The sequence below is a fragment of the Lepidochelys kempii genome, chromosome 15 (genome assembly GCF_965140265.1).
Source record: "Lepidochelys kempii isolate rLepKem1 chromosome 15, rLepKem1.hap2, whole genome shotgun sequence".
Classification (NCBI taxonomy): Eukaryota; Metazoa; Chordata; order Testudines; family Cheloniidae; genus Lepidochelys; species Lepidochelys kempii.
This window is the reverse complement of record NC_133270.1, coordinates 26625289-26638937: the sequence shown is the minus strand read 5'-3', so window position 1 is coordinate 26638937 and position 13649 is coordinate 26625289. Positions and strand designations below refer to the sequence as shown.

General features: G+C 40.1%; 1 protein-coding gene across 4 annotated transcripts in view; it reads right to left on the bottom strand.

Annotated features, from left to right (window-relative positions):
• The window catches only part of BCL7A (BAF chromatin remodeling complex subunit BCL7A), a 32155-nt gene that overhangs the window by 6744 nt on the left and 11762 nt on the right, over positions 1 to 13649 (bottom strand). For 2 of the 4 annotated variants that reach the window (XM_073313375.1, XM_073313376.1), the window contains 5 exons: positions 13072 to 13120; positions 11182 to 11263; positions 10272 to 10292; positions 5428 to 5524; positions 2497 to 2664 (listed from right to left, as the gene is read on the bottom strand). In XM_073313375.1, coding sequence (XP_073169476.1) covers positions 2497 to 2664; positions 5428 to 5524; positions 10272 to 10292; positions 11182 to 11263; positions 13072 to 13082 — 379 coding nt within the window. In that variant the 5' untranslated portion in view covers positions 13083 to 13120. The remainder of the gene's footprint in view (positions 1 to 2496; positions 2665 to 5427; positions 5525 to 10271; positions 10293 to 11181; positions 11264 to 13071; positions 13121 to 13649) is intronic. The other 2 variants (XM_073313373.1, XM_073313374.1) reach the window with 2 other exon arrangements.

The following is a 13649-nucleotide window of genomic DNA, read 5'->3' as shown; positions in this document are numbered from 1 at the left end:
TGGTATGGCATAGTTTGGTATTGCCACCCTTACTTCAGCACTGCTGGTGGTGGGGCACTGCCTTCAGAGCTCGGCAGCTGGCCAGCAGCCGCAGCTCTCTGGCCACCCAGCTCTGAAGGCAGCATAGAAGGGTGGCAATACCATGACTCCCCTGCAACCCCTTTTAGGGTCAGGACCCCCATTTTGAGAAACGTTAGTCTCCCCCGTGAAATCTGTATAGTATAGGATAAAATTACATAAAAGATCAGATTTCACAGTCTGTGATGCGTTTTTCACGCCTATGAATTTGGTAGGATTACCTGTCCTCAGAGTCATTCAGACCTGCCAATAATTAGTGTACACATAGGAAAATGTTCTAAAATATTTGTTCATTATAAAAATGTTGATTTTAAAGAATTAGGGCCAATTTTTCCCCTAACCTTCCACAATGACTTCAGAATAGTCACATAAGATGTACAGTGGAACAGATTTGGGTCCTTAATTTGTTACCTGCTATTTAAATTCAGCTTGACAATGTCACAATCAGCTATTTGATCAAACAGCATCATTCTCCAATGGATGATGGGTTATTTGGATTTAGAATCCCTAAGTAAACACAGCATCCAACCAGCAAAAAGGCCAGATTAGTATGCATTTTGCCCTAGCTTTTCCCTCTCATTTCACAGTAACAGCCCTGGAACCAACCCAAGGAAAGATTTTCCTTGAACCTAAATTTAGTCATGGGAGATGTACATTATGTAATCGGCTGAATTCACCCATGAACAAGTTAAAGGCAAGTTTTCCATCTGGCAGGAAATCCACACAGTTCCCAGTGAGCAGTCAGTTGAGAACACTATTTTATAAAATTTGGCTTTCCTGTGTCTACTTTGGTAGTGATTTAACTGCCAAATTGCCCCGCATCTAAAAGTTACATTCTAGCCATTGAAGGTATTTAGCATGATGTACATCGTTCTAATATTACTTAGATCAGTTATCTCAATTTAAATTGGATATTGGATCTACTGAGTTAAGAACTGAATCAGTAGGAAGAGGTTTGTGAAGGACAATTTAAATGCTTTGTTATTGCAGGAATTTTGCAACCAGATTATTAGAATGCTGTTAAGAGTATATTTTATATATTATAATAGGGAGGAGACAATGGTACTTTCAAAACATCACAACATAAGATTTTGCATAAATACATGGCAAATGTTTCAGTTACTAAAATTTTACAAGGCACCAAAGAAATATAGCATTAACAATGTCAGATTTAAAACATTTTCACCAACATCATGTTTGGCTGTTTTTCAGCGCAGCAAATAAAATACATTATGTACTTTTTAGAAAACTGGGCAAACAAATTCAGAGTTAGCTTTAAAAGAAATGTAGCAAAGTGAATTAAAAAAAAATAAAGTTAAAATAAAAATGAACACATACAAGTTACAAAATACCAATATTTGTTATTTCCATTTTTGTTTAGAGCCCAATGATGCTAGGTGAAGCGCATCCTCAACTCCCACTGGCTGAGCACCTGGCAGGATCAAGGCTTTGATAAATGTCTAAATGGTGACATACAAAGGATTTTTTAAGATTGGGGTTTAAGCCTATTTTTTGCTTCTTGGTATGGATTAAGGTGGCCTAAAGGTTTATTTATTTTAAGGTTTCCCTCCTCCCCTGCTTGTTTTTTACCTTAAGAATATCTGGAATGTCAAGTCTGATCTTCCCTGCTTTCACTGGAGCATCAATGAGCAATATAAGGGAGTTTATTGTGAGTTCTCAAGAAAGCCCAAGGATGATGAATACAGAAGCAACTTCCTTCTTTAAAATGTCAATTTTCAGTTACTGACATTAGATAAGTTTTACATAATAAAAGTTTTAAAGAGTCAATAAAAATCTCTTCCCCTCTCAGCAGATCAACTTTCACCAGTTTAGCTCTTGTGATGGAACCATTTCACTAGTTCGCAATCAGTCCTCCAACCTAGGCAGGACCTGGATTTTTAAGGTATAAAACCAAGCAGAAAAATATTTTCCACTCTGTTCTGGAGATGTGAGGCATCTAGGTGCAGTAAAGGTTTCGGACCTGGGCCAGCTACCACTGAAGTCAGTGGAACTCTCATGGAAGAAATTAATTTTGTAATTTAGTTTAAACCTGTTCTTGCTCCCTGTGAAGTCAACAGGAGTTTTAAGTACACAAGTAAAATACTTACATACCAAGGACTTTGCTCTGACTGACACAGCAATGAAGTTTAGAAGACTTAAGCCAACTAGACATCATTATGGAGAAGTTAAATAATTAACAACATGTGGACTGTGGCAAATCATCACTTTTGATTTGTGAGCTGTATTTGTTGTTTTGGAAAAATGGATGGTTGTGTTTTGTATCACATGCCAGTCACACTGTTCCACTTTTATTATTTCAGCTTCTTTCTTATCAAGAATGTGGAACTTAAGTGTTAGTTTAAACTAGTGCTTCCTATTAGAAAAGCTCCAGGCACAAGATATATCTATATGCATTACCTTCTGAACCAGGTTGCTCCTTTGCATCTGCTTGAGTTTCATCAGACTTTACTTCAGTGCCATCTGCTTGTGTTGCTGAGTTCTGCTCAGGTGCTGGACTTGAGTTGCTACTGTTCTCCTGTTTTATTGGAGAAGCGTCAGCTATTGAACTCTGGTTGCTATTGTCATCTGGAAAAAAATTCTACCTTGATGAAAAGTGAATGAAATAGGATATTTTGGCTCTTCTTGAAGTTATATAATTTTATGCATCATAGCATAGCTAATATCGGATGTGATTCTACATGCCTTGCACACTCAAGAATCCCAGTGACTTCACTGGGAATATTGGGTGAGCTGAGGACTGTTCAGGTTCACAAATTAGTAGGACTCTTTACACTTAAGTCCCCTTCACTCAACTGACATTCTTTGATGCCCTGTGTTGTACACAGTGCTGCTTAACTATAGTGTATATTTCTTCAAATATGGTGACCGAGGGCTCTAAACAATAACAGCACAAAATTCTTGGATTTATATAATATAATCTCTTATCAGAAGCCAGAATTCTGTATTTTATCAGTTCATCCATCGAGAGCATCAGTACCCAACTCTTAACACTTACCCTGCAGACTTGTATGCTTCTTCATGCCCCTCCCTCTACTCAAAAGAACAGGTGGGCCTTCCAGAGTATCCTGAAGGTCTACAAACCTAGGCCACGTCGAGTCAAAGGGAGAAGCAAATTCTAATATCAAGAGCCCCTCAGCGGAAATGCCTTGTCTGCATCCAATTCCTGGGGAAACCAGGGGCTACCTGCTTGAGTGCCTCATCTAATATCATCTGCGGGGGTATCATCCAAGGAAAGAAACACTCCCAAACCACTTTATAGGTACAAACCAACAGCTGAACTGCAACCAGAAATTAACGGACAGCCAACCAGTACAGATCTTGGAGCACAGTTGTAACATAATCCCCTTAAATCAACCTGCTAATCAAGCACATAGTATCCTTCTGTAATAGGTAAAGTTTTCATGTGTATTTCCAAAGAGAACACTTATTTTTATTATTTGTATTGATGTGGGGCCTAAAGGTCCAAACTGAGATCAGGTCCCAACTCAGATAGTTACCACATAAAATCGGGGACAGTCCCCGTCTCAAAGAGCTTACAATCTAAATAGACAAAATGGACAAAAGGCAAGGAAAAAGTATTATCTCCATTTTGCAAATGGGGAAAGGAGAGACAAAGATTAAATGACTTGTCCAAGACAAAGTCACACTAGAAGTCTGTGTAGATGGGTGACAAAGCTGCAAACTGCTAAAGCTAAAATTCTGCATCTTCAAAAGGTCAAACCTTTCTACTCCAACTCAGATGGGGAAGCAGCTTTGGCCACTGCTGCTACCTAGACATCCATAAGTTAAGGAATTTCAACTTGGCTGAGCTGTACAGATGCCATTTTGATAGAAACCATGGTAACACTCAATTCACCTTGCTTTTCTTAATCTGTCAGCATTTGTTCTGGGAACTGAAAATTTTGTTTTCTGGTTTGGTTAATTTTATCAAGGAGAAGTCTTCCCAGTGGCAAATACTACAGGAGAGTAGTGTTTTTTTCTTGGAACTGAAAGAATAATTTTGCCCCAATTCTTAACTTGCACTGGTGTAAATCAGGAGTAACGCCATTAAAGTCAATAGGGTTAAATAAGTGTAAACCTGACACAAGCGAGAGGAGAAGCAGGCGATCTGAAAATAAAGCTTCTCCATTCTTCATAACATTAACCCAATCTGCTTATTTCATCATATCAATTATGTATGGCACAAAGGAACTTTCATTTTCCAGGAGGATTCTTAGCAAAAGTTCTCATGAATTTAAAATCTTGCTGAAGATTCAACTACTTGTCAAGAAAGTCTCCTGTGTTATTTTTGTTTGTCACAGCTCAAATTAGGAATTCTGTTTTAGATGTTATTGAACACAACATTCAAGCTGGCCAACAGCCCAGTCTCATAGCCACTTCCTTAATGCTTTGCATTTCTATAGTCTTCCATCCAAAACTCTCCAAAATGCCTTAAAATCCTAAATTAGGCATCACAACACTCCTCCCAACAATTTATTACAATACCCATACAGTACAGACAATCATATCTGAAGTTGCAGAAGAGATTCCATTGTAGCTCTCTGCTTTCATATTCTGATGACTTCCTGAAATATTTACTTTGGGGATGAAGTTGTGTGTTTCGTCTCTCCCCACAATTTTTTTTAAAGCAAAATTCTTTCAGCTCCTTTGGAGTCTGGGGGAGGGCAAATAGGTATGTATATAAATGACCATGTTTCTTCCCTTCATAGGTTATTAAAAATTACTAATATTGCACACTATCTATTAAAACATACTTCAATGGACAGTCTCTGCTTTGCTGAATTTGAAAAAGTGGTTTCAAGATAAATTTTCTCATATTTTAAATGCGAAACGGTATTTTATTAGGCAGTTACCTGTGCACCTTAAGGACAGACACACTGTGAAGACATATGCAGCTTGTCTGAGTTAGCAAATACATACACAAGAACTCATTAGCTTTCCACTGCCAAAGCAAGCAGTGTCTGTAAGCTGCACAAGGTTACTACGTCACTTAGATAAGCGAAACAGCACCTTGGATACTGGGCTTATTTTTGTTTTGTCCTTTTCACGTTTTATTTCAGTGTCTTAGCTCCCCTCACAGAAGACAAAGGGATTTTCTTTTACATGCAGCCTGAGTGAAAACTGCATTTACCACCATCAACGTTAATGACTTATACCACACACTGATCTAGCGTCAGGCATTTCTAATTTTTTTTATTCTCACTTGGCCAATTCTGCCATCATTGTATGCATCAGCGACTCCTGTTGATTCCAAGAGGAATCTTGTCCATTGGTTACTTCCTTTATAACAGTGCCTGGAGTAGCTTGGGCTGGTCACGTCCCACTCACCATGCATGTCCATCATCCCTGGAGAAGAGCTATTCTCTGGAGTGGTCACTTCAGAGCCACATTTTTCATCTTTGCCTTTTTTCTTATTTTTGTTTTTCTGAAAAACAAAAACACCCCCCAAAAATTAAAGTCTCTGAATTGTTAGCCAGGAAAACAACATCCATGTGTTAGTGTAAAACTCTCTCTTTCAGCTCAGTGCATTAGTCCTGTAAGCATATCATGCTTATAACTTGCATGTGGGAAATAAGGCCAAGTCAAGAATTACCAAGAACACTGATGAGGCAGTCATCATAAGAATCTCTGAGAAACATTTATACAGTTTATTCTTTATGACCACTGAAACACCACAAAAAAGCAACTATTACCAGAAGTTCTGCTAATGTTTAGTGTTTATAAACATTATTATTATTATTATTATTTGTATACTGTAGTGCCTAGGAGCCCTAGTCACAGATCAGGACACCTTTGCTTTTCATCTTCAAAACCACTGCACAACATAACATCACCCTCGTGAGGTAGCTCATTATTATCCCCCCATTTTGCAGCTGGAGAAATTGAGGCAGAATGTGCCAGTGACTTATCCAAGGTAAAATGAAGGAGCTGCATAAGAATCAAGATTAGAACTGGGGAGTTGCTGGTTGCCAGCTCTGTGGGCAGACCAAAATACCACACCTCTCTCTTTGTAACAGAAATTTTACCATAGCTTACTGCAGTGCTATAACCAATAGCACAGGCCCTAGCAGTTTTGCACCTTTCCCTAGTGCAGTCATACTACTTTGTAGCCGAAAGCCCACCTGTACATTATGCTTGGGGGCAGCTCTCTTTAGAGAGAGGAGTAGAAATTTACTAAAGAGAAGTATTTGAACACATACTTTGTTCACCAGAGCTCTGCTGGCCTTCAGAACACAATGAAAAACTCATTTTATTTTCAGCCAAGCTGTTTTGCCTAGGGCTAAGACTGTGGAGGACTCCTCCCCCACAGCTAGTATATCCAGAGCCTTGAAGGTATATAATATACCAACAGGCCACTCCAATAGGTGTATAATTTAATTTATTATGCACCGTTAAGGTGTTTTTTGGGTGCATTAAAATAAAGTATTTTTATTCCTGTTTTTCCCAATTCCCAAGAGCTACAAAGGCAACTGGAAAAGGAAAGACAAGATCAAGAGAATTCCTGCCAAAACCGAGAAGGCAAAAGCAGAGGCAACGTCATTAGAGTAAGGGCTGGGATTTGGGAATTCTTTACATGATTTCTGACTCTGCCACTCTGGAGCCTTGAGTAAATCAATTCCCTGCTTTGTAACTTAGTATCCTATTCTGGAAAATAGGGATAACAGTGATCTACCTCACAGTAAAGTGATGAACATTTCTGGTAAAGCACCTTGAGATCTCTAGATGAAAGACTCGCAGGCTGCAAGTGCCAAGTATTTTAAAGAGTATGACGCGGTTCTGGAGAGAGAATGGAGTAGGGGTAATTATTTCCTGGAAGGGCTGTATTATGAAGCAACAGCCTGCTCCAGGTTATCATCTAGTCACCTAGGACACAGCATCTTCACTTTTTGCATGGATTTTTGAAGGTGTGCATGATGGTAATGGTGGGGGACTGAGAATTTTCACATGGAAAGGATGGCTGTTTGCCGGCCTGCCTGCCTCCCTCCCAGGCTGCTGAGACTTCTCCCTTCTCCATATACAATGTAGTTTCTGCATTAAATCTAAAAAGTGGAGCAGGAGGGATTATGAGAGAAAGAGAAATCCCAACAGCAGCAAGACAGTCCTGCATACACACACCCCTGCCCCATGTCCTGTGTAATAGCAGGAGCTGCAAGGTTAAAGCAACAAAAGAGATGTTTGCATCCATCATGTGGAAAATCCGTGTCTAGAAAGGGATGCAGCATTTTCAATTAGGAGATGATGTAACTGGTCTCCTAGGAGAAAGTGCCAGCTGCGCTGCTCTTGGAAAACCCAGTTCCTGCTGAGAGGAGAATGAAAAGCCAGACTCCAGGAAGGGAGAAGCTCAGTAATCAACCCATTATGGTCAGGCAACACTCTCCAATGAGGGACAGAAACAAGAAGACAATCAAGTATGGTCTGAGGCTGCAAAAGAATTTCAACAAGACAGACGCTGGGGCACTTTTCTCTATCCTTGGAACAAGGTGTTTTTTTCCCTATTAAAATATACATCATAAATACAAACACTTACATATACATATTTCAGAAAGTTACTGACAAATCTAACAGCTCTGGATCAAGGAAGCCACACTTTCCAGAAGTACTGTGTTGTTTCTTTTCAGAGGGAACAAAAGGGTAGCAGCTGAGTGAACAGCTCCTAAACCATCCCACCAAAACAGCTCAGGTGACCCTAGGAGCACCTTGTGCATTGATGGGGGAGAGACACTAACCATACCCCCTAAAATGGCATACAACTTCCTTTGGGGCCATGGAGCATTGCAGGGCACATTAGTAAGACCCCCATCCTACCATTCTAATGAGCACTAGGAGGGTATCTTAATCTGCTTCAGTGCATGTAGGCCAAGGGCAGGTGGAGAATAATTCTTGTGCCCAAGTAAAAAGACCAGATTTTGCCCTCCCTCCTTTAGGTTCTCTAATAATGTATAGCTCTTTTCTGTTCAGGGATTTCATGTGCCACAAGGCAGAAACCCTCTAATCTTAAACAAGGCTGCAACAGCATGTGAATGTTAGAATGACCTAGTTTCAAAGGGCCTCTGTCAATTAGTTTTAGACTCAAAATCAAGGGTTATTTGCCCAATATGCCAAATTATGGTCCAAATACTATGACTGGTTACATGTGAAAGGACTCAGACAAACATTGAGCCTCACTGACTGTAATGAGGATCCACCTATGCGGAGCTGATATGCTCATGCAGAATATGTCTATGAACTCAGTTCTAATGTACTATGAAGGACATTTAAAAAAAAAAAAGTCAGAAGTATTCTGCTGGATACAGGCTTAGATGCAGGAAAGTTTGCCTGGAAAAACCCTAGAAATTGTAACCCCCCCGGCTCAAATATATTTAACAAAGCACACATTGTAACAGCAATCATTTTCTCTTTGTATAACAAGTAATCCAATTAGTGCCAACACTTATCAATGAGATAAAAAGTTTCTATACAGAACACTTCTGTGAAAAAATAGGCATCCTAACTGACGAGAGTTTATTTCACACACAAGCTCTTCAGCTCTGAAGAAACTTTTAAATACAAGAGACTCTCTGGAAATCTTTGCAGCATGTCAGCTAGTGAAGTCTTTAGGGCAACTTTTTGTATTGTGATTACATTTACATAGATGTTCAAGTCAGGCATGTTAATTTAAATATCTCAACCATTCAACAGCTGATGGAAGGTGTTGTGCAAGTCCATGAGGGAACCACGTAGCCCCAGCAATGGATGCAGCCTCCAGGTATATCATCTACATCTTCTAACTGGCCATAGTAGCAAAGGGGAAAGTCACAAAGGCCCCCACTTATAGACATTTGCAGCACACTTGATCCGTCTACATCTGAGGCAATTAAGCTTTGCCACAGATGGCTTGGAAGGTCAAAATCAGGGGCTGGACTGTTGAATAGGCATTGGCTATGCTTGCAGTTCTTCTTGCCATCTAGTGGTGATAGAGGTTCTTTAAAGCAGTGGCTCTCAACCCGCAGCCCAATTATCACACAACTGAGGCCCAGCTGTGTGCTAAAGGCCACAGAGCCACAGGGTCCAGGATCACGGCTGCCTGGCCACCCAGCACGGCAGGGGCTGGCCTCACGTTGCGAGGGTCTGGAGCTGCCGGTCAGCCCCGCAGAGGGTCCAGAATCCAGGGGCTGCCACGCGGGGTCCGGGGGCTGCCGTCCAGGGTCGGGGCTGCCAGTTGTCATGTGGGGTGAGGGTCTGGGTTGCCGCCAGGCTGCCCTACAATCCAGCCCTGTGCAACTGGGTCCAAGGTCGGGGCTGCCCGGCCCTGTACAGCAAGATCCAGGGTCCCTGCTGCCCAGCTGCTACCCAGCCCCCATCCAGGGCTCCACTCCTGGCCCCACTCTGTGGAGGGGTCTCTGGGTGGGAGCGATGGGCATAGTGGTCTGGGGGTGGCAGGCTGTGGTTCTCAACCTGCAGCCCACAACGATAAATAGGTTGAGAACCACTGCTTTAAAGGAGCTGTCTAAACAGGGTGCCTTGAACTGAAAACAGCAGATTGGTGGATTAGAGATTTCCTTAAACGGGGTAGATATGGCATGTCTTGCACCTTAAGGAGCAGATTCTGCAAGGCGACTGAAGTCACGTAAAGAAACAGGTTCAGTTTAACATAACCTCAATCAGAAGACAGAAATTGGGTTTTGAGTAGTGTAAATCCAGGCTTCAGTCTTTTTTGAGAGCCACTATTTTGGACATTTTACTAGACCAATGGTTTTCAACCTTTTTTCATTTGCAGACCCCTACAAAACTTCAAATGGAGGTGCGGACCCTTCTGAAAATCTTATACAGTGTGCAGACTCTTGGGGATCCACAGAACACAAGTTGAAAATTACTATGCTAGATAACAACCACCTTTCGCTGACCCCTTAGACGTAGTCTGTGGTCCCCCAGGGGTCTCTGCAGACCACAGGTTGAAAACCAAGATACTAAACTATTAGTTCCATCAAACTGCAACTTATTTCACACCTCTGTTATAGATTTAAAACAGTGGCAACATGGTCCAGTGGATAGGTTACCAGACTGGGATTCAGAAGATCCAAGTTATATTTCCCTGCTCTGTCACTGACTTACTGCAAGACCTTGGGTAAATTACGATTTCTCTCGGCACAAATTTATCCACCTGTAAAATGGGAGTAATAATGCATACTTACCTTTGTAAAGAACTTTGAGATCTACGGATGAAAAGATAAGTGCTATTAATTTTTATTTTCATTATATATGCTGTTTTATGCCATGTGTCTATCATAGCAAAAAAACAGTGAATTCACAATGCACTGCACAGTAAGAACATCAATATGCTGCAAGTGCAATGCTTATTTATCAGGAGAAAATAGCCATTACAATAGCAGAGAACATGCTATACTGCTTGGCTTGAGCATCTTAATCAATACAATAATACCTCACATTTCCATAGCACTTATATACCAAAGAATTCTAAAACACTTTATAAACTACACACGCACACAGAGGAATCTCTTTATAAGACACTGAAAAAAAGGTGTCTCTATTGTGAGATGTGGCAACCGTAACGATGCACAGCAAGAATACAGTATACATACTGTGCACAGTTAGCTGCACAAGTTACTTTCCTCTGATGATTGTATGGGTCTTTCAAAAAGAAAAAGGTGAGATTTTTTTTTTTTTATTAAATTGGAAAATGGGAATGCAGAATCTATAACTAACTATTTTAAAAAACTAACGTGCTTTCAAATCTCTTTAAAAGTCATGTATTAGAGTGAGACTTGGGGGGGGGAAGTGCTACCTTACTGAATCACCAACATTACCTTCTGCAGCAACCTCAGTTTCCCTTGGAAATCTTCTCTTTAAGTACTAAGGCCCAACCCAATATTAACTTTGAGATCTGAGGACAGACAGTATGTCCCCTTACGACCTCAACTAAATACTGGTCTGCAGTTCCAAAACTTCCGATGAAGTGAGCTGTAGCTCACGAAAGCTTATGCTCAAATAAACTGGTTAGTCTCTAAGGTGCCACTAGTACTCCTTTTCTTTTTGCAAAAATTTCTAAAGATATCTATCTGTAGGATGTCCAGAAATACTTACATCATCAACTTTGGGCTCTGTTACTGGTACCCATTTGTAAATTCTGAGGGATGTGTCGCCAACTGTCACCCATTTCTTCTCCCTATAAAATTACAATGCAGGAGACGTTAATGTTAAAACCTTCATATTCACAAAATGACCTACTAAGTTGTCAAGGATTTAAATGGGCTATCATACAGTTAAGATGATCTCTATTATACCATCTTTAGTACTGTAGGTATGTATATACCATTACCTGCATTTAAAAAACAACCAATTACAGCCTGCAAAAAACTTCACAATTCTAAGAGCAGTTACTGGCTTGGCTGAGTGACTGCAATAGCAGTAACGAGACCTGGGTTAGAGATATACTGTAGTTAAGCAGAATTCTAGCCAACCAAAAACACAATGACAATAGTTTCAATTTTATGTAACTTTGTATACAGCAGAAGTTTTCAGACACATGGTACTTTGGTTGCTGTATAGTTAAATTTAGTGTTATTGGAAATCTAAATGCTGTCTGACCATTTACATTTTATTTTTGGAGAGAAACTTTCTGGTAGCAATTTTACTGTTCACTCAACACCCATGTCAAATAGCTTTGAAATTAAGCCTGGCCTACTGGTAGCAATATGTGCCGCCATGCAGAAGGCTTGAATCTGATTCTTGGACCCTGGCTCCCTGGACCAGCTGGGGTTTGGAATACTGTGGAAGAGGGAGAGCATAGCCTAAAGCACTCTATGAAGACCCCTGCCAGCCAGCCAGCCAACCATGAAGTGACACTGATGAGCTGCACAGGGAATCTGTCCGGAGGGTGCCACTGCAACGTGGGGCTATGAAGACACACAGAGTGGGGAGATGACAAGGATGCCGAGAACGACTGAGAGATTATCATTACACAAGAAGATTAAAAGAAGGTCCACAATCCCAGAAAAATTTCATCTAGTCTCTGGTAATCAGTTTTCAGGTCACAGATCATCACTGCTGGTTCGCGGATTCAAAATAAAATTCTGCAAACAGATCGATTAAAAACCTAGCAAAAACACACTAATGTCATTGATTATTGAGAAACAACTAAAATTAATTTGGCATGATTTCAAAACATTTATGGCTTTTGGGTATGGGTTTGGGTTTTTTTGGGGGGGTTTTTGCTTTAAAAAAACCCACAACACTACAGCTGGATTCCAAATCTATTATTTAATACATTGTAAAACACACGTTCTTGGCAGAATGGGAAAAAACTTTGTCACTCCTGTGCATTTGCGATAACATCTCCTCTGAGGTTTTTAAGAAAGACTTGCAGAATCAGCAGCAGTCACACTCTAGAAGTGCCACCGCTACCCTCCCATCTTTTCCCTTTTTGGCAACTGACAATGTCAACCTCGTTCTTCATCTGCCTGAAGGGATACTCTTTCCTGCTTAGAAAAGGAACTATTTATAGCACTTTGGTAACAAATGATGGCTTTGTCTACACTGATATTTGTTTGAAATTTGTATTTAAAAACAGGATTTAAACTCTGATTCAGATTAAATGGTTTCCCGCTTCAGTTCTTAGATCACAGTTTTTTAAATGTGGCTTAGCACCACCCATTCATTCACACCAACTGGCCAAAGCATGTCAGAAACCAATTTAACTGGAACCCAGTTTGAATTCTGTTCCTAAACATAATCAAAATGGCAATGAAGACACAAGCATGCAAATGCTAAGGAGAACAAACCTGTAAAGAGATTCTCATGATACAGGGTTTGTTTGTTTTAAGGATACAAGACAATCTAAACTCATCTCTAGTTAAAAAAGTCTTTGAAGTTATGGAAACAAGAATGGATTTTAGTCTCAAGGTTTTTTAGTCTTCTCCTATATCAAAATATTACTTAGAGATGCTGCACTGGAAAACCAAAAGTTCAAGGTACCTGGTTAGCATCTCAATGCAGCCTCAAAGCAGCATCTTCACTGGACAGACTGTAGAACACAGGAGGAAACCTATATTAGTAACTTTTTCCTTCTAGTATAAAAATTAGCCCCGACATTTCAATTCTATTAAGCTTCCTAAGCAGTATTTTTAACCTTTGATAACCTCCAACCAAAAGTATTTTTTCTGATTTAAATTAACAGTAATGAACAGAAACACAACACAAATAATAATTTTTGATGGAAGAACACTAAAGCCCCAATTCTGCAAACACTTATGCATAAGAGCAATAACACTGAACTTAATGGGACTACTCACTCATGTACTTCACTTTACAAATGTGATTGCAATACTGGAGCTTTCTAGAGCACGAGTACTAATAAGAATGGAGAAGACAAGCTTCTTTAACAAACTCTTAGTTAACCTGCCAATGTAAACTTTGTAAAGTTTGTAACAAGTCAAAAAATTTAACTGGTTTCGAAGACTAACAGATACCTTTTAAAATCTAGAGAATGGGCAGGAGAGTTCAGCTTCATAATTTATAAGTACAAATGAATGCTTAAACTACAAGTACTTCCT